This window comes from Bison bison, unplaced genomic scaffold (assembly GCF_000754665.1).
Source record: "Bison bison bison isolate TAMUID 2011002044 unplaced genomic scaffold, Bison_UMD1.0 scf7180017864297, whole genome shotgun sequence".
Lineage (NCBI taxonomy): Eukaryota > Metazoa > Chordata > Mammalia > Artiodactyla > Bovidae > Bison > Bison bison.
The window spans coordinates 945429-967928 of NW_011494869.1; the positions used below are offsets into that span (position 1 = coordinate 945429).

A 22500-nucleotide genomic window follows, 5' to 3' on the forward strand; every position below is an offset into this window, starting at 1 on the left:
AGGCTATGGTTTTTCCTGTGGTCATGTATGGATGTGAGAGTTGGACTGTGAAGAAGGCTGAGCGCCGAAGAATTGATGCTTTTGAACTGTGGTGTTGGAAAAGACTCTTGAGAGTCCCTTGGACTGCAAGAAGATCCAACCAGTCCATTCTGAAGAAGATCAGCCCTAGGATTTCTTTGGAGGGAATGATGCTAAAGCTGAAACTCCAGTACTTTGGCCACCTCATGCGAAGAGTTGATTCATTGGAAAAGACCCTGATGCTGGGAGCGATTGGGGGCAGGAGGAGAAGGGGACGACAGAGGATGAGATGGCTGGATGGCATCACTGACTCGATGGACGTGAGTCTGAGTGAACTCCGGGAGTTGGTGATGGATAGGGAGGCCTGGCGTGCCGCGATTCATGGGGTCGCAGAGTTGGACACGACTGAGCGACTGATATGATCTGATATAAAAGGTCTTCCCTGGTGGCTCAGACAGTAAAGAATTTGCCTGCAATGCAGGAGAGAGACCTGGGTTCAATCAATCCCTGGGGGAGGAAATGGCAACCCATTCCAGTATTCTTGCCTGGAGAATCTCATGGACAGAGGAGCCTAGTGGGCTACAGTCCATATGGTTGCAAAGAGTCAGACACAACTGAAGTGACTTATCATGCATGGACACACAAATATATATGTATATATGTGTATATATTGCATAGATGTATATAGACGTGTATATGTATATGTATAAATGTATATGTATGTAGATTGATGTGTCTATACATGTATATGTACACAGATGTGTCTATAGATATATATATATATAGATACATATAGATGTATATAGATGTGTATAGCTGTTTCCCTGGAGAGCCCTAACCGACACAGTCTTTTTACTGTCTGGCTCTGAATTCCAGTCACCAGCAGTGTGCTCTAGTAGACAAATCAGACACGTCTAGTGATTTGGTCCTAATCAGCCAGACTTTCAAACAGGAGAGGAGTTCCGCCTTCCCTAGGTGGAATCAGCAACCCACATCTTCCCTGCAGTAGCCAGAGTGGGGCAGCCGAGGATCTGAGGGTCCTCTGGGTGCTCCTCTCTGTTCCCCATAGATCTGGCTGGAGCTCAGCGGCAGCTGAAATGTTCTAGCTCCCTGCAGGCTCTCAGAGAAGGTGATGGCACCCCACTCCAGTACTCTTGCCTGGAAGGTCCCATGGGCAGAGGAGCCTGGTGGGCTGCAGTCCATGGGGTCGCAAAGAGTCAGACAGGACTGAGCGACTTCACTTTCACTTTTCCCTTTAATGTATTGGAGAAGGAAATGGCAACCCACTCCAGTGTTCTTGCCTGGAGAATCCCAGGGACGGGGGAGCCTAGTGGGCTGCCATCTATGGGGTCGCACAGAGTCGAACACGACTGAAGCGACTTAGCAGCAGCAGGTTCTGCCCAGCCCCCAGGTGTTCAGAGCAACCTGACTGGTGCATCTGCTCAGAACCTCTCTAATAGACAGGTGTTGGAGAAGAAGAGCAGTAATTGAGCTAATGTAGTGGAGTTAAAAAAAGGAAAGTGTTTGTTTTTTTTTTTTTAATCAGTTGATGTTATACGATCAAAACTTCCCACAGAGATGGGGTAGGACAGAAAGATACAGAGAATGTACCACCTCATATCCTGACCAATTAAAATATATTTATTACACATCAGAGTTTTAATGTGCTTATATGAGTTCATTATAAAAAAACTTCAAAAGATGGCATTTCGGAAAACAACTGTTCTATTTTGGAGACTGCTGTCCTCTGACCATGTCATCTGGAAACACAAAACCACAAAGAGAGAAGGGAAGGCAGCCCAGGACATCTCCACAACTGGGGACCCTATTAACTCATTCATTAACAAACCACTTGATTTTGATTTTTAATTACTCGCGTAATCTACGCTTTTACATTGTCATAATGTTTGTTTACTTTGGTGATTTATAACATGTAACACTTTCTGTTCAAAAGCACAACTGTAAGCATTTTCCAACTTCTTTGTTCTTTGATAAAAAGGAAATTGATCTTTATCTGGTTACCATTCTGCCTTTCAAACCTGCAAATTCTGCTTCCAAGGAGGGCCGGTGTGATGTTTCCATGACTTCGCTCATTTTCAACCTTATTCTGGGAAGTTTCCAGAATGCCTCTGTCCACGGCCCTATGTCACTTCTCTCAATGTCACCAAAGACTGTTGGTCACAAACTTCAGAAGTTTATGAGGCAAAAGAAGCAGAAGTTTGGACAAATACAGTCTTCCTCAAACTTTGATACTTTCAAAAGCAGTATCCATTTGTTTCTACTCAGGTTCAGCAAGACTTCTTTCTGCTGGCTTCAGTCCTAACTTACCAGGAAGATTCTCTGGCATTTCCACATAAACCACAGTCCAGCTGAGGGTGGGTGGGGGCCCCTGGGTCGGCAGAGCTCCTGGTTGGGAGACACCGCCTCTTTCCTTCCTGACCCACACTAACCCTGGCAGGGCCAGTCTCACCTGCAGTGAGCCATCACCTACCTGGGAAACCTGGCCCGGAGCCTGTATCTACATCACGAGAAAGGGCAGAACCACAGCACCTCCCTGGTCAGGTCTCTACACCCCTGTAGACAGCAGGACGGTAGATGCCCTGGTGGACTGTCTCCCACAGCCTGGCAGTCTGTGGGTCCCCCAGCCATAACACTGGGGACCCTGGATACAACCTAAGGAGGAAGGTGGACATTGGTGTGGTTGCAAAAGCTGTCTTGTCCTGAGCCCTTTCACTGGGATGAGTCCATTGAGAAGGGGACATGGGTGCCACTCTGAAGGTGAGGGCACAAGCCGGCGGGTGACCTGTCTTACAGAGAAGTGCAAAGGCCCTGAGCTCCATCCACACCCATGCATCTAGCACCTGTAGGGTGGCTGCCACATGGTAGCTTCTGACCAGCTCGTGTGTGCAGGGGGTCTTTCTAGAAGGACCACAGTTTCCTAGGGAAGAGTCCAGGTTCCCCACTGCACTCATCCACTCCATGCATAGAGCAGGCACTGAAGGAGAAGGGTCACTCACTTATTTGGTCTGTCATTCAAGCTCTCAAATAAATGCACTGCCTCTGCTAAGCTATAGCTCACTGGAAGGTACTCTTGCAGGCCTGGGATTCTATAGCAGAATATTACCACCCTCACATTCTACTTGGTGGAAGATAAACAACACATAAGGAAATGAACTGAACTGAACAAGATAATTTCACAAGGTGCTAAGTCGATGAAAAAAATAATGCAGGGGCACAAGGGATATTTCAGGCAGGGTAGTTAGGCATGGCCCCTCTCAAGAGATCACGTGAAGCTAAGCTCCCAGTTACACTTGGAGGAAGAACAGTCCAGGGGGAGGGGGCAGTAGGTGCAGAGGTCCTGCCGCAGAAGCAAGGCCTCTTGCACAGGAGGAACAGGAAGACGGCAGTGGGGTCACAGGGAGGTGATGAAGGTCAAGATGGTCGGATCCCATGGACCCCAGAGGGTGAGAGAGCCTGCTGCATCATCAGTGCATGTTAGGAGTCCTCTCTTGCCTTGGGGTGACCCCATGAGAGAAGTGCTCCAGGACAGGGAGGGACCGTGGTGATGCCAAGTGTACCCAGGCTGCATATAAAGACGGCAGCCCGTACCCACTGCCCATGACCACCTGTCCTCAGGACACTGGGTGGCAGGAAGACATGTGGGCATGGGTGAGGGTCCAGGTGAGGGCTCCCTGTCTTCCACAGCCTGCTGAACATGAGGCCTGTATGCACTAAATATCATGCACAACCCTGAGCTTTATTGATTCCTTGGGAAACAGACCACAATTATTTTTGAAAATAGATGGCATATTTGTCTATCCTCTGAAGCAGCTCATACTCCAATAGATAATGTGTCAGGAGAAAAATCAAAGAAAATGGAGGTGTCCATATCTCAGATAGATTTTTTTTCTGTATTGGCAATGTGCAAACAACTAGCAGAAAAGCGAACAAGAACCATGACCGAGGCTCGAGGCAGAGGAACCAAGAGAAGCCCTCACCATGAGGGGCTCAGGCACTGCCAACACATGGGAGATGACAGCAGCAGTCCAGAGGCTCGGGTAAGAGCATCTCAATCCTTCTTTTGAGGAGACCCAACCATGGGGTCGCTACGAGTCGGATACGACTGAGCGACTTCACTTTCGCTTTTCACTTTCATGCATTGGAGAAGGAAATGGCAACCCACTCCAGTGTTCTTGCCTGGAGAATCCCAGGGACGGGGGAGCCTACTGGGCTGCCGTCTATGGGGTCACACAGAGTCGGACATGACTGAAGTGACTTAGCAGCAGCAATGGAGAGCTACCCATTCCCTTCGTCATCTGTCCAAGTCCCAGGTGTGGGCGCGTAACCCCAAGGGGCCAGAAGCCAGCCTGCCTTCAAAGACCTCCTGCATGACCTTTATCTTTACAGTTGGAGCTGGGTTCTCGTCATCTGCACCTGAAAGATCCCTGGTCCAGATGAGGATGTAGGAGGTGCGACTTCAGTACAGCAGAAGGACACCATAAGCAAAACGTTTCCGTGCCTCGGACAAAGCGCCATCACCCAAACCTGGATCACGGGAGACCCACGTCCACACGCCATGTGTCATTCAGGAGGGTGAGTGTGGGGCAGAGAACTAGGTCGTTAGGCTCAGTTCAGACCCAGACAGTGGTGCACAGGCCGGCCCACTAGGCTAGACCTGGGACAGGAGCGCAGCAGCCTGGGACGCCTCCTCCGAGCTGTGCACCCAGAGTTCTCACCTGTGTGTATCCTCAGGTGGACCTTTAGGTGATGGGATGTCCGGAAGGTTTTCCCACAGTATGGGCAGTCCTTCATGGCTGATCCTAGGCTCCTGTCACGAAGCAGTGCGGGCTGCTGGACGCCGGCCGATCTCCCAGCCTCCTCGCCAATGTCTGCAGCGGAGGAGAAACGTTCTCACATCACTTCAGCACATGTCAGAAGTTGTTCGCACCAAAACTGCTAACACCACACAAAGTTAAACATGTCAATACTACACCTGTCTATTTCATTCTTTAAATCTGACAGAATGCTGACAATTCATGTATTTTCTTGTTATTCTCTTAAATTATTTCATCTTTCCTATCATCATTTTAAGCAGCATATGGTACCTTTATATTGAACTGAATTAAACAAGAAAAGAAACAGCTGTGTCAGCAGCTGGTTTGATTTCTTCTTTTGCTTAGCTCCTATTAAGTATTTTTTTGCAAAAGTTTAAAAATGTTGGTGTTTGTTGAATTTGATTAATTTGTAATATGGACTAGCTGGAGAGTTTGCTATAGTATCGAAATCACATTTGCATTATATCAAGCAACAAATGGAAAAAAATGTGTTTCGGCTGAGTCCCTAAGACATGCAGACATACAGCTATTTTGGGACAGGAAAGAAAATTATCCCAAACTGATCATTTCTTCCTTGTAGAGTCTTGCCTCCATCGCTGGCTGCTGTAATCTCATGAAAGAGAGAAGAAAAAGTATGGAAATGTGGTTCCACAATTAGCCCATGATAAACATATAGTGACATATTCAAAGTCATGTGCAGAAACTCAGCTGCAAAACTCCCATAAACTTAGAGCACCACAGTTAAATCTTTGTGCAGTGACTTGAGAACTTCCTCTGTAAAGTATCAATACAAATTTTCCTTCCTGCTGTTATTTGTTATGTAACCCAAACCATTAGAAAACGGAATAAAATTTACATGCGGCTGCCTTCTGCACAGAAATGATGGGACATAATAGTAAATAAAACTGTGAAAATATCTAGTGGTTGGAGGATATGTTATTGCAACACCCGAGGCCTGACATCACATTGCCAAGGAGGCGACATCAGGGGAGCGGGGTAGGAGCTGGGAATCTTGCCTCGAGAAGGGGAGGCACTCAAGCCTTCTCCTCTGGCCTCCCCACAGGGCTGGAGGCCACTGCCTGGCACAGAACCCAAGCCCCCAAGGCTGGCAGGATCCTGGCCGCAGCTTCTGGCCCACCCTCCAGGCCTCGCGGTAGATTCACTATGAGAACAAGGGCACTTTCTGGGATAATAAGCAGACCTGCGAGTTCCGCAGAGAGCAAAATAAACAAGATTTGTACCTTCCAAGCAATGGAAAATGCAAATTGCTTTTATTCTTCAACATCCGTTCCTGGTGTTCTCTGCTCACAGCCAAAAGGGACAGACTTACAGGCCATGAACAAGGTGAAGGCAATCGCACTTAATTCTAATCTGGATGTTTGCTCGGAACAACCGTGGAACGCTTTGGCTTCAAGCATCCTCTGTGCATTCGGACTGTGTGCCACCCTGGAAAGTTTCCTGGAAGGCTCGCTTTGACTCCTATTCTCCCCAACTCTTCTAACCACCCTTGGAAAAGAGTTGTTCAAAGGGTCTAATTGCCCAGCTCTTTTTCTCCTCAAAATGTTACGTGGGTAGGAGGGCTCCGTTCATCCACATCTAGAGCCCACCTGACCTACCACTAGCTTTGTGGTTTGTCCACAAGACTGTGGAAAGACATCCATAGATGGCTACGGATAAGGCCAAGCAGGCACAAAGGGGGCTCTCAAGATCACAGCAGACAAACGCCCCACATGCATTCATAGCAGGCAGCCCCACGTCCACAGGTCACATCCACGAGCACTGCCGCCACCGCTGTGTTAAAAGAACCAGTGTGCCAACAGTCCAGGAGGAAAATGGCCAGACACCAGATGCCCATTCCAAGCCAACCACATCCTAGGTATAAACAACTGGTGGGCCAACTCTTACCCATCTCGCTGTACCCCCACAGCCACCCCAACACCAAAACTGTTGCAGTTGCCCTCCCAGCGTAACTCAGTTTATCTTTTGTATGATCATGAGGTCAGCTTAAAATAACAATGAGCCTGATTAAATTTCTGCCCAACTGCTCCCTGCAATGGGGTTAAGATATCCTATTTAAGTTAGGGTGTCACGAGCTGTCATTTGAATGATGAACAAAACTAAGTGCTGACTTCAGGACAGGAGGAGGCAGGTGTGGGCTTTTGACGCTGCATCCCTGCCCTTCCCCGTGTCCCACTATCAGCAGTCCAGCACCTCCCCTAGACCCTCCTCCATCGGAGCCTCTGGGGAACAGTCCAACAGAGGAGAATAGAGAGTGTGGGGAATGCATTTCCACTGCAGCTTTTGGTGAGCCCTGGCCCAGGGCATGCTATAGATAAATAGACAGATAAAGCCACCATCATGCGCTCCCACAGGCTTTACGGAAGGTGAGGATGAGCTGCGTTCCACTATATGTCACTCTAAGTGATGGCCTGTATCTGTTTTCCTTTTATCTTTCTATCTTGGATATGTGTGGCCCAATAAAAAGAATAAATTTGTAAGATAAACAGCTTTCTTTGCAGATTTAAGAGTCTAATTTTCACTTTACACAGAATTTTTTTTCCCCCCTTGGAGGGCCAGAAGGCCTATGGCGTTTACTCTTAGACTAATCCAAGTAGAAAAACAAACTTGAGTGAGGATGAAGGGGAATTGTGGGTGGTCCCAGGAAGTGTCCGGAGAGGCTGGAAGCCAAGTACCGTCAGTGATGGTGGAGGAAGGCCCACCCGGCGGCACACTCCCAGGGCCTGTGTGTGAGTCCCTGCCTATACATGGATGGGTACCGTTAAGGTGTGTTAGACTAGGCCCCGCCTCACTGAGAACCCAAGAGGCTGGCTCAGAGGGGAAGATGAGGCTGTTCTCTTGTTCCTTCTCTCCCCAGGGTGCAGAAGCACTAGCAGCTGTCTTTTTGCAAGACTCTGTGGCCCCACACAGCCAGCCAAGGACACATCCATGGTCCTGATTATGGACAGACCAGTCCTTCGCCACCCCTCTAGGAAAGAGACGACAGAAGGGAAGCAGCATTATAAAAAAGACACGTGTGACCCTTTTTCAGGCCACATGTGGACTGCTTTTGTTTTGTTTTTTTTATATATTCCGTTTTCTAAACTCTGCAGTCTCTCTTCTCTCTGATCAAACACTTGCTCTAAGTGTGCTGAGTGGAATGAAGCTGGGCATTTGAGGAGAGGTGGGCCTCAGACTCGCTGTCTGCTCCTCCTGCTCCGCTGTGAAAGCACCGTGGCCAGCTCCTCGAGGCTGGGGTGTCCCCAAGAGTGGGGATATCCGATTGCAGGCAACACAGCCTCAGCCTGAGTGTGCCCTGGGCCTCACAATATGGGGAAACAGCTGAGAAGTAGCTCCTGGAACCTCTGTTTCTTTTCCTGACCCCACTAAATAATATGCGATCTATTCTTCAGAAGTGGATATCTTACATAATGGCAGCAAATAATATTCCAGAGGAACACAGACTATACATGCAACCCTTCCCAAGTGTCAGCCTAAAACAGGTGAATTGTAGTAGATATCAAAAACTCTGCTTCCTCCTGTTCCTACAAGCTGGGAGTGTTTAGATAAAAAAGAAGACACAGATCCAATCATTTCAAGTTTTGTTTCAAGAATTTAGGCAGTTCTCAAAAAATTAAAAATAGAACTACTATATGATCCATCAATTCCATCCCTGGGTGTATATCCAAAGGAAACAAAAACACTAATTGGAAAAAGATACATGTACCCCGATGTTCATTGTCTACAATGGCCAACGCACTGAGTGTCTATCAACGAATGAACCGATAGAGAAGACAAGGGGGGTGTGTGTGTGCTAAGTTGCTTCAGCCATGTCCGACTCTTTGTGACGCAATGTAATGTATAGCCCGCCAGGAATATACATTGCCTGGAATTCTCCAAGCAAGAATACTGGAGTGGGTTGCCACGCCCTCCTCCAGGGGACCTTCCCAACCCAGGGATCAAACCTGGATCTCCTGCATTGCAGGCAGATTCTTTACCGCTGAGCCAGTGGGGAAGCCTGTAGGGTTTATACAGGTATATGTGGGCTCCTCAGGTGGCACTAGTGGTAAAGTACCCATACACCCACATTGGAGGAAGAAATGGCAACCCACTGCAGTATCCTTGCCTGGGAAATCCATAGACAGAGAAGCTACAGTCCACAGAGTCCCCAAATAATCAGGCATGACGTAGCGACTAAACAACAAAATACACATACAGTGTTCCCCTACTCAGTCATAACAGAATGAAATTTTGCCATTTGCAACAACGTGGATAGACATGGAGGGTGTTCTGTGAAGTGAAACAAGTCGGACAGAGAAAGCCAAATACTGTATGGTATCTCTTACATGTGGAATCTTTAAAATATACAACAAACAACTGAATAATACAAAAAAGAAACAGACTCACAGATACAGAGAACAAAGCAGTGGTTTCAAGTGGGGAGAGGGAACGGGGAGGGGCAGTACAGGAGTAGGGGGTTAAGAGGCACAAACTATTATGTCTAAAACATGCTGCAAGGATATATTGCACAATACTGGAAATACAGTCAATGTTTTATCATAGCTGTAAATGGAGCACAACCTTTAAAAACTGAGAATCACTACACTGTATGCTTTATATATAATATTTATAATATTACACATCAATTATACTTCAATTAAAAAAGCTGTGTTTTGGGGGGACGTCGAACAACTGACCCTCGTAATTTTGTCATCTCAAGGTCAGAAACCTTGCCTTCTATGTTTCCACTTGCTTCTCCCGATCTTCTGAGTATATAGCAAGGTTGCCCTAGGTCAAGGTGATTGAGGTGCATTACCTTCCCTAGAATTCACAGAGGGAGAGCCCACAGCTGTGGGCTAAAGAAGGCGCTGGGAGATTCAAAATGGTTGTGGATTATGTTAGAATCCCCATCATCAACTAAACCACAAACTGGCAGTCCTGGAGAGACAAAGAATCCGATGCTTAGAAAGAAAAACAATTTTTCAAAAGTTAAAACCTAGACGCACATAGAACACCGTCAGCAGCTACCCGAATCCATCTCTGAGACTGGCTATCTTGTGCACAAATATGATCTGAATTTCTGGGTGCCTCGTTATACACTTAACCTTATTGTTATATTTGTTTGGAATTTAAAAACTTGGTTTATGAAATAATTTTGCATTTTAAGGGTAGATTCCCTCCCCCCAGGGTTATCTTTAAATACTTGACTTCCTTGGTACATATTTAAAATATCCTTGTTTGCAGAGGAGGAGTCAGGAGTCAGGAGGCAGAATCTCTTCCTTCTTGGTCCCCAGTGCCTGGCTGTCCTTAGGCAAAACCTTTCACCCGACCCCAGCTGGACTTGCTGGCTCTTCCCCTCCGGCTCCGTGTAGTCCTGTGATATTGTGAGCCCCAAGTCCACTGCAGGCTGTCTGCACCCACGTAGTGGCCTTTCCTTCACCCACCCTAGCCCACGTGTCCAGTAAATTCAGTCGTGTCTGACTCTTTGTGATCCCATGGACTGTAGCCCTCTGTCTATACCCTCCTCCAGGGGATCTTCCTGACCCAGGGATCAAATCTGTGTCTCCTATATTGCAAGCAGGTTCTTTACTGTTGAGTCACTGGGAAAGTCCTAGCCCATCTTAAGCCAAATCAGAAATAGGGATGGATTTTAGAGAGATGGGAGGAAATGACCATGAAAGGGATAGTGCATGCTTCAATATATTCCACGAGCCCCAACTTTTCCCAACTGCCTTTGCCCTAAGTTGGCACCACTGACTAGTCCAGGCAATGCTGGAGGCACTGAAAAGAGAGATTCTGCACCATGGCTGCCTCCCTCTCCTTCCCAGCCACCCTGTCCTTGCAACACAAGTGTTGAGGGGGCAGAATCACAAAATAGAGGACGCCTGGATCGCTGAGCCACCAGATCAACCCAAGACAGACTGCACATGAATGAGAACAAATCTTGGCTCTGTTAAGTCCTCAAGACTTGGAGACTGGTCACTATGGGAATCAGGAACCAAGTCATTCGAACCTTCTACTGGTGAAGTCTTTTGGGTTTATACCCAATTCTCCAGGTAGTCCTATTAACCCACAGAATGTGACAGAGAACAAGGTCCAGAGAGACCAAAAGAGGCAGGGTGGGACCAAAAAGAAAAAGCAAAGAGAGGTTTTTTTTTTTAACTGTGCATGTACCCTTACTGTTCACCTCATCCTGCCAGGCAGCCTTACCCTTCACACGCCAAAGTACATTCTGGAAAGATTTAAAAAAAAAAAATTTGTAATGATGATGATGATGAAGATAAGCCCATGAAAGGAATGGAGAGTTGTCCCAGGAACCTCAGTGGGATGAAGGAGCTGTCCATACACCTGAGTGCTTACTATTTTACGACATAAAAGGCCATGGTATTTTAATTTCTATGAAACTCTTAGTATAACAGTAAATACAATTTCCCAGATGAGTCGTGCAGTTCATTCTGAAAGTCTGCCTTGTGCAAAGAGCATCTCAAAAGCACAGCTCTCACTTCATTAATGAAGGAAAAAGCAATTTGTGGAGTCTAAAGGGTGAGCAGGACACCAAAAAATCACATCTTTCTTAATTTCTTTGCCCACATATATCAGTGTTTTAAAATGGTTTCAGGGTAGAAGAAAGAACACTTTGGAGAAAAAGTCCAAGAGAATGTATAGTTCCTCTTAAAAGCTTAACACTTTCCCTTATTTTGAAAACTTTAAACAGACTCAAAACAATTACTGTGATAGAGGTAATGGCTATGGCTGATGAAGGGTTCCTTGTATTTTTAAAAACCATTTTAAATTAATGGTATGCATAAAAATTATAAGATTTCCATAAACAATTGTACTTAACTCTTGGAAGATGTAAGTCATGCCTTAGGTCAGTATTAATTTGGTGTCTCTGTTATTTCATCAAAGTTCTCCGGTTTATGATGGCCATATATAGTCATGTTAAATACTTAAGCATTAATATGGATTGGCAAAAGTATTTGTTTAAATAGAGAGCTATTTTAGAAAAGGATGACCACTTGTGACAAGGCAACAGCCAGCTTCCCTGTGGGTCCTTAGGACCAGGGACCGGGCTGGGCTCCCTGGCAAGGCCCAGCTCATGACAGACCTCTGGTCACAGAGGTGAATGTCCTCCATCATCGCCTTCCTCACCTCTGACCCAGACTCAAAACTGTGCAGAGCTCCATTTGCTTTTAGCAAGATAGAATTTCTGGAATTGGGGAAATAGGTCACTAAAAGGCTAAAATTTGGAGGAAAAAAAATATAAGATACTAAGATCTCAAATGGCTTCTCTAAAGCAACATTTTGATGAGTTAAGTGAAAATGAATCAGAAACATATGGATTAAATTTCCCTTAAAATACACAAGGGCTTCAAAATCAAGCACTGTGGGCCAAATGTGTTTCTGGTTTTACCAAGCCCAGAGCCCTTTCCTAATTGTCAGGGGAGTGTGCGGAACCCCCCTGCTGGTGACTGGGCCACCCATGGGGTCTCTTCCCCTTGGCATTGTGTGACGCTGCCATTGACAACATGCTCTGTAATCCTCGGGTTGCCAGTTCTCCCAAGGTACTCAGGGCTAGCTGTGGGCATGTGCTTTTAGTCCCCAGACTGGGAGCTGTGACCAGGGACACAGCAGGCAGGATGTGGGACTCAGAGAAGCAACCCTTGACAAGACAGATTGAGTGATGGATTTCTCTGGGCTCCGCACACCTCTCTTTTCCCTCTGGCCTGCAGGGCAGGGATGCATCCCAGAAACTGATCAGGTGAACCAGAGCAGAGCAGGGTCACCTATGGACTGGCCTGGGTGAGGAGAAGCAGGCAGGATGAGACTGGAGAGGGACAGCCCAGGGAGATTCCATCCCCTGGGAAAGCCTGGCTATGGCCAGGGGACGGACAAGTCATTGGCTCTGTCACTCTGGAATAACCCCCGACTCCTCATCATCTCCCATCCCCACCTAAGTGGCCCCTGCTGCTGCTCTGACCTCATCCCAACTCTACTCCAGCCCTCCACCTATTTGTTTTCCACAAGGCCTCCTGGCTGGTACCCCACTTTTGCTCCTGTTGCCCCAGTTCAGTTCAGTTCAGTCGCTCAGTCATGTCTGACTCTGCAGCCCCATGGACTGCAGCACGCCAGGCCTCCCTGTCTATCACCAACTCCTGGAGCTTGCTCACACTGATATCTATCAAGTCAGTGATGCCATCCAACCATCTCATCCTCTGTCATCCCCTTCTCCTCCTGCCTTCAATCTTTCCCAGCATCAGGGTCATTTCAAATGAGTCAGTTCTTTGCATCAGGTGGCCAAAGTATTGGAGCTTCAGCTTCAGCATCAGTCCTTCCAATGAATATTCAGGACTGATTTCCTTTAGGATTGACTAGTTGTTGCGGCCCCATCCACCTGGGATTCTCTCCCCCCAGAATTCACACAGAGACTCACACTCAAACTTTAGTCCACCGCCTCTCCTGGGAGTGCTGTTTCTGACCACACTGTCCGGAGGAATTCTCCCTGACTCCACATTCCCAGGTGCTCTTTCTCTGGTTTGTCCTTCGAGGACCTATCACCTATGGCAGATGCTAGCTGACCTGCATATTTGTCTGCTTACCACCTGTCTGCCCTTAGACACAAGCTCCACACAAACAAGGACCACACACCCTTGCTTGGGTGTTACACCCCCAGCACTCGGTAGGCGCTCCGCTCATTAGCAGGTGCTCAATACATACTTTAAAATTTGTACCTACTCTTTTAAACACACCCTTTTAAACTAAATAAAAGAATCAGAGGAGGCAAGCAAACTGGAATTCAGAGGGCAAGATGAGCTCCTGACTACAAGAGGAAAGTTGCTTTGAGTAGTCCGGGGGGAAGTGGCCCCCTGTATGAGCAAAATATCAGAAATGCCTTCAATGTGCTCAGCACAGATCATCTGGGGCTGGAGTGTGAAGACAGCGGGGTTGGGGTGGGGGGGCAGGAGGTCAGGGACATCTGGGGAAGCTTCCTGAAGGAGGAGGCCTCAGAGTGTTTGCTGGGTCTCTAGTCAGGTGGAAGGAACCACACACAGACACTTTAATCAGCAAGATCACAACAGCTTGAGGGAAGATGGTGGTGTGTCATTGAGGTACCTTCCACGATTTCATCTGCCTACTTCCTGGCTAAAAAGGAAGATTTCGTTGCATTGGAAGAAACAGCATAAAGAAACAGTAATCAATACAAAAGCATAATAAAACAGATACTTTAAAAGTAATCCATGCCCCAATCACTACCGTAATTACTGCAAAATATTTGTTATGCTTTCCCTTCTTCATAATTTAAATTACATGTTCCTTTCTTAAAAAAAAAAAAAAAAACACACAAAAAAACTATAGACTATAGAAGCCTCTACTTTCAGTAAAGCATAAATTCCCAAAAGATTTCTATGTAATTTATCTTCTTAAAAAAAAAAAAAAAACTATAGCTTTTAAGATCCTCTTAAGGTAATTTACAGCCCTCTCCTTTATGGCTGGGGTGGGGGCTGGGGGAAGACTGGAGGAGATCTCTTTGACTACCGGGTAGGCTTCAGGAATTCTTACTTAAATGACACTGAGAACAAGCTGGACCGATTTTTTTCAAAATGTGCTTGGTCACTCACCATAACTTGTGGGCTGAGTTTTCTCTAGGGACAGACACGCACTGAAAGGAGAAGGAATGATCTGGAGATAACGCCTCCCCTAGAGACAGGTTTTGCCATATTCTTTTTTAAACAAAGAAGACATCTTAAGCACCTTGCAATATCTTTCATTTAATCATTGGCAGAAGGCAAGTCCCTGATGAACACTGGCCTGTGTCTTTCTCTTTAACCAGCTGAGTGATCCAAGCTTTTAATATAGCCATTCCAATTATTGTAAAAGTCATCTAGTACCTTATAACCACAAATATTGACAGTTTATTGCACAACACATTCCTGACATTTGAAGGTCACACCATACATAATACATACTCTTTTATAAAAGTGTCTGGAACAAAAAGATACATGATAAGCAATTACCTCTCCCAGCTTGTATGTATGTACAGTTCGGGGCCAACGAGGTTGCATGGGAGGCACAGGCACCATTTTAAATAATCTATTAAGGCAGCATGGAGGCTTTCATGATGGATAATTATGAAATGGCTCGTGGACACGCTGCAGTCAGATTGGTTGGCTGGGCTGTGGGGTCTGGGCAGCTCTCCTCTTCTGAGTTCGGGTCATAATGCCACATCGCCACAGAGAGCCCTGCCTCACATCACTATCGGATTTCCCCCCAAAGCCACTAAGCATAACAGAGTCACAATATGTTCTTGTTTTTCAGATTGGTCTGTATGTGGCTGAAAGGAATTTAAAAAATCCACCAGGCCTGGTTCAGATGCACCCCACCCCCAGGCTGTCGGGGTACTGACCGCAGCTCTCTCATCACATACACAGCCAGACACCACCCTCCCAGGGCTGTGGTGTCCAGACCCCTGCACAGGGGTACGTGGCTGGCAGGCCCAGGTGCAAACCAGGATGGGAAGGGCGAGCCAAGAAACTCTTCTGAAGCTGAGGCCACGCAACATCTCCTGAGAACATTGTGCGAAAGAAGGCGCTGCCTACCGCCGCCCCACCCCCATGCTGTTCCCACCTGTCCTTCCGGCTTACATCTGACAGAAAGGTGCCGATCACAGATTACGTGGAAAAGGTTTTCAATCAGATGCTTCAGGTTAAAACCAAGTTCCACCAACTCTTAGAGAATATAATCCTGGGCAAATGACATAACCTCTCTGAGGTTCAGTTTCCTTACCTGCAAAACAGGGATAGTCGTTAACATTCATTTAGCAAGGGCCTGGTGCAGGCAGGATATGCTCCAGTTAATAACAGCTTTTAACATGAATATTGCCAAAGGGACCCCTTGCATGCAAGGGTGGCTGGTGGGGAGGGCAGAGACCTGTGGCTTTAGCGTTCTCCCCAAGCGACAGAGCCTGCAACCTGCACAAGGTCCAGAATGAGAGGGCATGCTCCCTTTCTGAAAAGTCCGGGTTACAGCAGTTTCTCCAAAGCTCTGAACACCCAGGCAATTCTCCCAAGTTAACAGTGAAAAACAATTCAGCCTGCAATTGAGCTTTGCATAGATGACAATCTTTAATCACAGATGAAGCAGCAGGTCATTAGAATCTACATCAAACTCCCTCCCAAATGATACTAATGGCTACTGTTTGGGGGAAAAAAAAAACCCTATATATACATATGCATGTATACATGCAAATACACATTATTTTAAAACTGTATTAAAACAAATGATCAACAAAGTCTCAAGATAATCAAAAGTCCTTCCAAGAGTAATTTTATTTTGATTTTCAGGGTGAACGCCTTAAAATTTAAGACATGGGACCAAAATGATTTCTATAAAGATGACGTGTTTATTAGCATTAAATCCCAGGCAAGAGGGTGTCCTTATAAAGAACACATTTTTGCATCTGAAAAGCATACATATTAGAATGTGTGTGTTTCTTTAAGAAGCTATTCTGTTTTACAGGGTAGCGGGTAAGATAGGGCACCACGTGATCAGGAGGTTGCTATGGTAAATATGCATTTTTTATTGAAGAGTAAACAGTGGCAGAAAACAAGTGTCAATTGCCAGCTCTGAAGTTACTGCCATTTCTGAGCTGCACTGACTTATCTAGCCCTTTTAATTTGAGAACCTTTATCAGATGAACACTATCAATGGATCAAGATTTAAATTTTTTTTTAATAAATGCTGAAACTTTAAACACTTTGTAGTAATAAATACTTTAGCTGACATATAAAAATTAGCAAAAAAAATTCTATCCAGCTCTGCCCGTCACGGTACAAACATTTTTCTGGAGCTGTTTTGCCTGGCTGATAGATCTCCAAAGGACAAAACCTTTGGACTTGGCTCAGGCCACAAAGCAGAGGAGCCAAGGAGACAGCCAAGGTTACCACACTGACCATTGTCTTGGTACATGCCAGCAAAACAAAGCTAGAGCCGATGCCCTGGAGAATGGCCTTCCCCATGAGTGGTCCAGTGTCTGCGTCCTGGCAAGGTTGATGACCCCCCGACCCCCAAGGCTCCTGGTTGGGGAGTGGACTTTAGACAATACGACTGTGACATGCTCAGTGAAGTTTTTGCTGTTTTCCTCCCATGACCCCCAGAGACTGCTTGAAGGTAACTTTCTGATAACCATAGGAGTGGCCTTTCTCAACTACAAATGAAGCTATGCTATAAACCTCAGATAGCTCCTGGTTACATTCATATCCTGAGTGGGCCGGCAACTAGCTTCTCTGGCCAGGTGAAGAGTGTGGATTTTGTTCTCCTTCTAGCTTGTAACTGGCAGAGGACAAGAGGACCAGAGAACTCTTCCTCCACATCTGGCACATCGTAGGCATCCAACCATCACTCAAAGAGCTCATGCATGCATGAATGATGCACGAATGAATGAACTGACCCCTGGGGACTAGCTTCCTGGGTAGCAGCTTCCAACAGGAAGGTCAAGTCTGCTCATTCTTCCTTTGCGCCCAGATGAAAGTATCAAGTGTTGGCAAAGTTCTCAAAGGGAAACCTCCAGGTTCTAGCAATCCCATAGACCAGTCCAAACAAATCTCCACAAGGGTCAAGCAAATGAGTATGTCCGCCAAGGAGGCCCAGGGAAGGAGGGGGCAGGGACAAGCAGTCTTCCTTGTGGAGGGAGGGGTGGTGGGACGGAGGAAATTGTCCCCATGGTCCCCAGGCATGGACCGAGACTGTCGGCCAGAAGGGCTCACCTCAAAACACCTAGAAGTGTTTGACTCCAAGATCTGAGTTTGCGTTTAAACTCTGAATTCCAAGCAAACCACTAAAGCGTCATGAACTTTAGCATCCTAATCTGTATAACTAGATACTAATTGGATAATGGTACTTACAAAGGATTCTGAGTGTTTCATGAGATAGGGGGTTTGCAAGGCCTTGCTGCTGCTGCTGCTGCTAAGTCGCTTCAGTTGTGTCCGACTCTGTGCGACCCCATAGACGGCAGCCTACCAGACTCCCCTGTCCCTGGGATTCTCCAGGCAAGAACACTGGAGTGGGGTGCCATTGCCTTCTCCAATGCATGAAAGTGAAAAGTGAAAGTGAAGTTGCTTAATATACCTTAAACCCTGCAGAGCTATCACAGCCAAGTGGGAAAGTCACCGGCTTTGAGACAGCAAGCTCTGGGTTTTCCAACCTGGACCTGCCACTTCTGGGCTTCTCCTCTGTAGATGCTTCCCCTAGCCTTGCCCAGACTCTAAATACTGTCTGTAAAGTGGGAATAACAGCACTACTTTACAATCCCTTGTGAAAACTAAATGACATAATGTGAGGAAAAGGCTCCCAAGTGACAGTTCCCCTGAACTACCCAGGTCCAGACCTACCCTTGACCTATACCTACACAGATAACTAGGACAAACCAGAGATGATGATTCATATAATAGCATCACCATAGGAGCCCTGCTCATGGTCAGTGCCCTCCCCTGGCACATTGCCAAGCTGGAAAGATCAACTCCAGTGTGCAAAGTGACACCAGCCTCCATGGTGGGAAACCCATGAACAAGTTTCCACGCATGCTATGTTCTAATCCTAAAGTTACAGCTTAACACCTTCTCCCAAGACACCTCCTAGACAAGACAGACCTACTCAGATCATCCCTTTGAGATGAGTAACTAGGGGGTGAGGAGGAAGACCAGGGGAAGGTGTCGGACTGGGATGACAGGGAGAGAGAGGAGCAGTCACCATTTGGGGCAGTTCAGGCCTCACCATCCTATACACCTTTCATGAGATGGCTGGTGTTAAAGGGCGAACAGGCTGGCTGCTTCTGAACATCTCCACAGAGCACCCCATCTGCCCAGACATGCCAGGCCCCTCAGTCCTGTACCCCAGAGGCCTTCTGACCAGTTCACGCCCACACCCCAATACTGGAAAAGAATTTTAGGGCCACCTTTCAGGCACTGGGACGTGAGTTGGGACTGTGATGTGATGTGAGCTGGGAGCTTTCCTTGACAAGGCTTCAGGGGGCCAAGGAGATGCCACTCACAGTCCTGCCTGGGTCTGTCCAAGGCATTCCCAGAAAATCTAAGAGCGCAAGGCAGCTCTACTGACCCTCCAGAAAGAGCAAGGTGAGAACTTTCTCTTTGATGGACCTCAGAATCTCAACACACATTCACCCTCTTCCTGAAATATACACCCCAAACCCTAGCACACTACCTCCCTCTTGCCTGGTTGATGCTACCATTCTTGAGAGTTCAGCTCCAATGCCACTTTCTTGGAAGACATTCTTGTACTTACACACTGAGTCAGGTCAATCCCAATTACTCTAGAATGAAACCTTCATGACACACCTCTCAGAGTTTGTATTTACCATAGATATATGATACCTGCTTAATTTCTCTCTCCTACTAGCTTGTCTACACTTCACAAGCTGGGATGCAGTCTGTTTTTCTCAATATTATCTCCCTAAAACCTCCTGGGGCGTGGTAAAGACTCCGCCTACCAATGCAGGAGATGCAGGACCTGCATTGGGAAGGATGGAACATGGGTTCCATCCCTGCATTGGGAAGACCCACTAGAGGAGGACATGGCAACCCACTCTAGTATTCTTGCCTGGAATAGTCCACGGACAGAGGAGCCTGGCGGGCTATAGTCCATGGGACTGCAAAGAGTCAGACACGACTGAATGACTGACATGCATGCAAAACCTCCTGAAACAGAGTAGGCGCTCAGTAAATACTGATGAGAATGAATGAACGAATGGTGTTGGGAAGGCTGGGTGGTCATTCCACACAGTATAACCAAAGGAGGCCCCCTGTTTTCTTTTAAGACTCCCTATATTCTCCTGCACTGACCTGCCCCAGTGACACAGAGTCGAGGGCTTGTGCTGTGTAGGGAGAGGCACAGCTAGCTCTCATAGGAGAGAGAAGGGGAGTTGCGGTGCAGTTCTCACAGCTCTCAAGAGCCCCGGCCCAGATGCAGGGGTGAGAGTGGCAGGTGGCAGAATTCAAACAGAACCCTCAGGGTGCATTGGAGAGGTTGAGTAGGTGCCAGTCCAAGACCTGGGCTGGTGGGGAGGGCAGAGTCCAGGCCCTGGGGCAGCTCATCAGGACATTTGTTCTGTTCGGTTCTTCTGCTGAGTATCTGGACCCGAGGAAAAATCTGCCCAGACATATGTTCTTGGAGCCACCCCACCACATGCACACCCCACCCCCACATGAGGAATACTCCACTTTCCCCTCTGTGTGAGGCTTCCTGCACCCTCCTTTCCCTTGGCCTGCCACCCCCGGCCCTCCAGCTGTGCTCACAGCTCCCACCCCCCCACCTCGGCCTCCTCCCAGCTCACCCCTAGTTGGGCACCACCCAGTGCTGCCTGCTAGCGCTCAGTTCTCCAGCGATTCTTCATCCTGTCTGGTTTGCCATGGCATTCCCAGCCTGCTAGCAAGGTGCCTGGCACATAGTAGGCACTTCGTGTTTTTAAATAAATACAACAACACTTTGTGACACCACTTTGGATGTAGATTAGATCCTGGTGACAATTGCTAATAAGGAAAATCACTTTCTCCCTTCCCTTTGGAAGCTCTTCCGCACTAAAATTCAAAGCAGCACTGCAGTCACCACACATATAGTCCTGTAATGCTAATTTCTATCCCATAACCGAGAGAGACAACTAAATGTTGCAAGGTTATTCAAAACTCCTGCCCCTTATCCTCTGACTTCTCCTTAGGGGGAAATTGCACAGGAATACATTTCCTCATCTGTATGTTAAAGCACGGTTATAATCCACCTATCATGATTGCAATTTTGGGAATCAAAACGGAGATCCAAAACAGCCGTGTGATCTACATTTTAGCCACATACATTATAATAAATTAAGTCAAAGAAAGAGTTCAGCATTAACTCTGGCTCTATTCCTTAAATACCCTAGGAGAACCTTGAAGCTGCCCTCTGTAAGAGCCCTGGCCTTCCCTGCCTGCTGTCCAAGGGCTGCAACGTGGCCACTGACCCACCGCCTGGAACGGGTCGGTCACAGAGCCAGCTCAGAGTGTTGACTCAGTCCGGCTTTGCAACACAGGTTCAAGGCCACAGAGAGGCTTCTAGCCACCCCTGGCCAAGGGCAAGCAGAAGGCTCTGGGAAGCAGCAGGCAGTGTGGGCAGCATGCTGATGGGAGGTTCCCAGCCTGATGAGTGTGGACACTGCCCTGCACCTCGGGGCTTGGACCGAGGAGGCAGAGGGAACACAAGTCCACCACCTTAATGAGCTAGCCCATGTTTTTCCCCTGCCTGGGCCTCTGTTTCCACTTCTATAACTAGCGGGGATAGCAACCCAATGGAGAGCTCATTCGTTACTCAGGGTCTTCATGTGCCAAATTTGTTTTTAACATTTACAAACTCGGGGCACTTCACACATGGTCTTGGTTTCAGCCTCTGCTAAAAAAAAACTGTTCTCTCACAACGCTGGGTCCAGGGTCCCCAAGGGGCAGCGGCTCTTGGGGTGGGTACTGGGGGCTTCCTCCCTGCTCCCAGCCCCCTCCCTCATTCTTGCTTCCTGGCAGCCCCCACCCAGCAGGCACGGCTCTGTATTTGCCATCTCGGCCGAGATGGTCCGGGACACCCTTTCCACCTCTAAAGACGGCCTCAGTAACCTCAGTTGAGCAAATAAGGCAGAAGCCTCCAGACTAATTCTCATAATTATGATGGGTCTATTATTTCAAAGCCAGCGATGATTGTGGGGTCAGGTGCTCAGAGGAAGAGGGAGAGAAGCATACTTTAAAGTGATAGCAAATATCCTTTGATTCTTTGCTCTGATACCAAATTGCATCCAGAAATGCTGAAATACGTGCTCGCAACCTTAGTCAAATTTCAAAGAGGCCTCGGCAGGAAGGGCAGTGATCAGGGAGAGAGAGGAGGGGCCAGACAGCCAGGCAACTGAAACAGCCCATGCAGGACTCTGGCGAGGGGACACGGACGCACCCCCGCTGCTGTGCTGACCTGGAGATTTCAGCCACACCCCGACCTCCACCTGTGGCACCCAGCCTTCTCCTTCCTGCCTCCTCAGGTGTTCCCACTCAGCCCCACCACCTGGGCCTCCCGAGCACAGCCTCGAATCCTCTGAACCTTTTCTGGACGATTCTGCACAATGACATGCTGCTCCGGGCTGCTCTCTCATTTTTCTCATGCGTTTTGATTCCAGCCTGCTTACCAAGAGGACCCCATGGGTTTGCCGGTCTGGTAATCACCTACAAAGCAGAGCAAAGGGCTGGCCCACTGAGTCACTCAATAAACACAGGTCGGTTGACCTTTCCATTGTGAAAGACACCATTATTACCTCCTCCAGGGCTTTCTTCCTGGGGCTTCTAGGAGAAAGGCAGATCCAACCAAATGACTGAAAACACCCTGGACTCTCCAGCCTCATTTTCCATTTGGTTTTGGCCCCCAATATTTGCTTAGATGTGAGTTAATTCATCCCACCCACAAGTATGAATGTTGCCCACTCTGTGAGTACGGAGATGGGCAGCAGTCCACACAGCAGACCAGACAGCCCACGGGGGCTGTGGACGAGCACGATGGATGGCAGAGGAGGCAGCTGGGACACCCACATCACATAGCAAGGGGCCCAGCTCTCTCCTTAGTCCTCGTCTGTTTACAA

General features: G+C 47.5%; 1 protein-coding gene across 1 annotated transcript in view; it reads right to left on the minus strand.

Moving 5' to 3' along the window:
- ZNF536 (zinc finger protein 536) overlaps window positions 1-22500 on the minus strand; it is a 248766-nt gene that overhangs the window by 162296 nt on the left and 63970 nt on the right. Inside the window, exon 2 of the mRNA XM_010851100.1 lies at window positions 4755-4907. Coding sequence (XP_010849402.1) covers window positions 4755-4907 — 153 coding nt within the window. The remainder of the gene's footprint in view (window positions 1-4754; window positions 4908-22500) is intronic.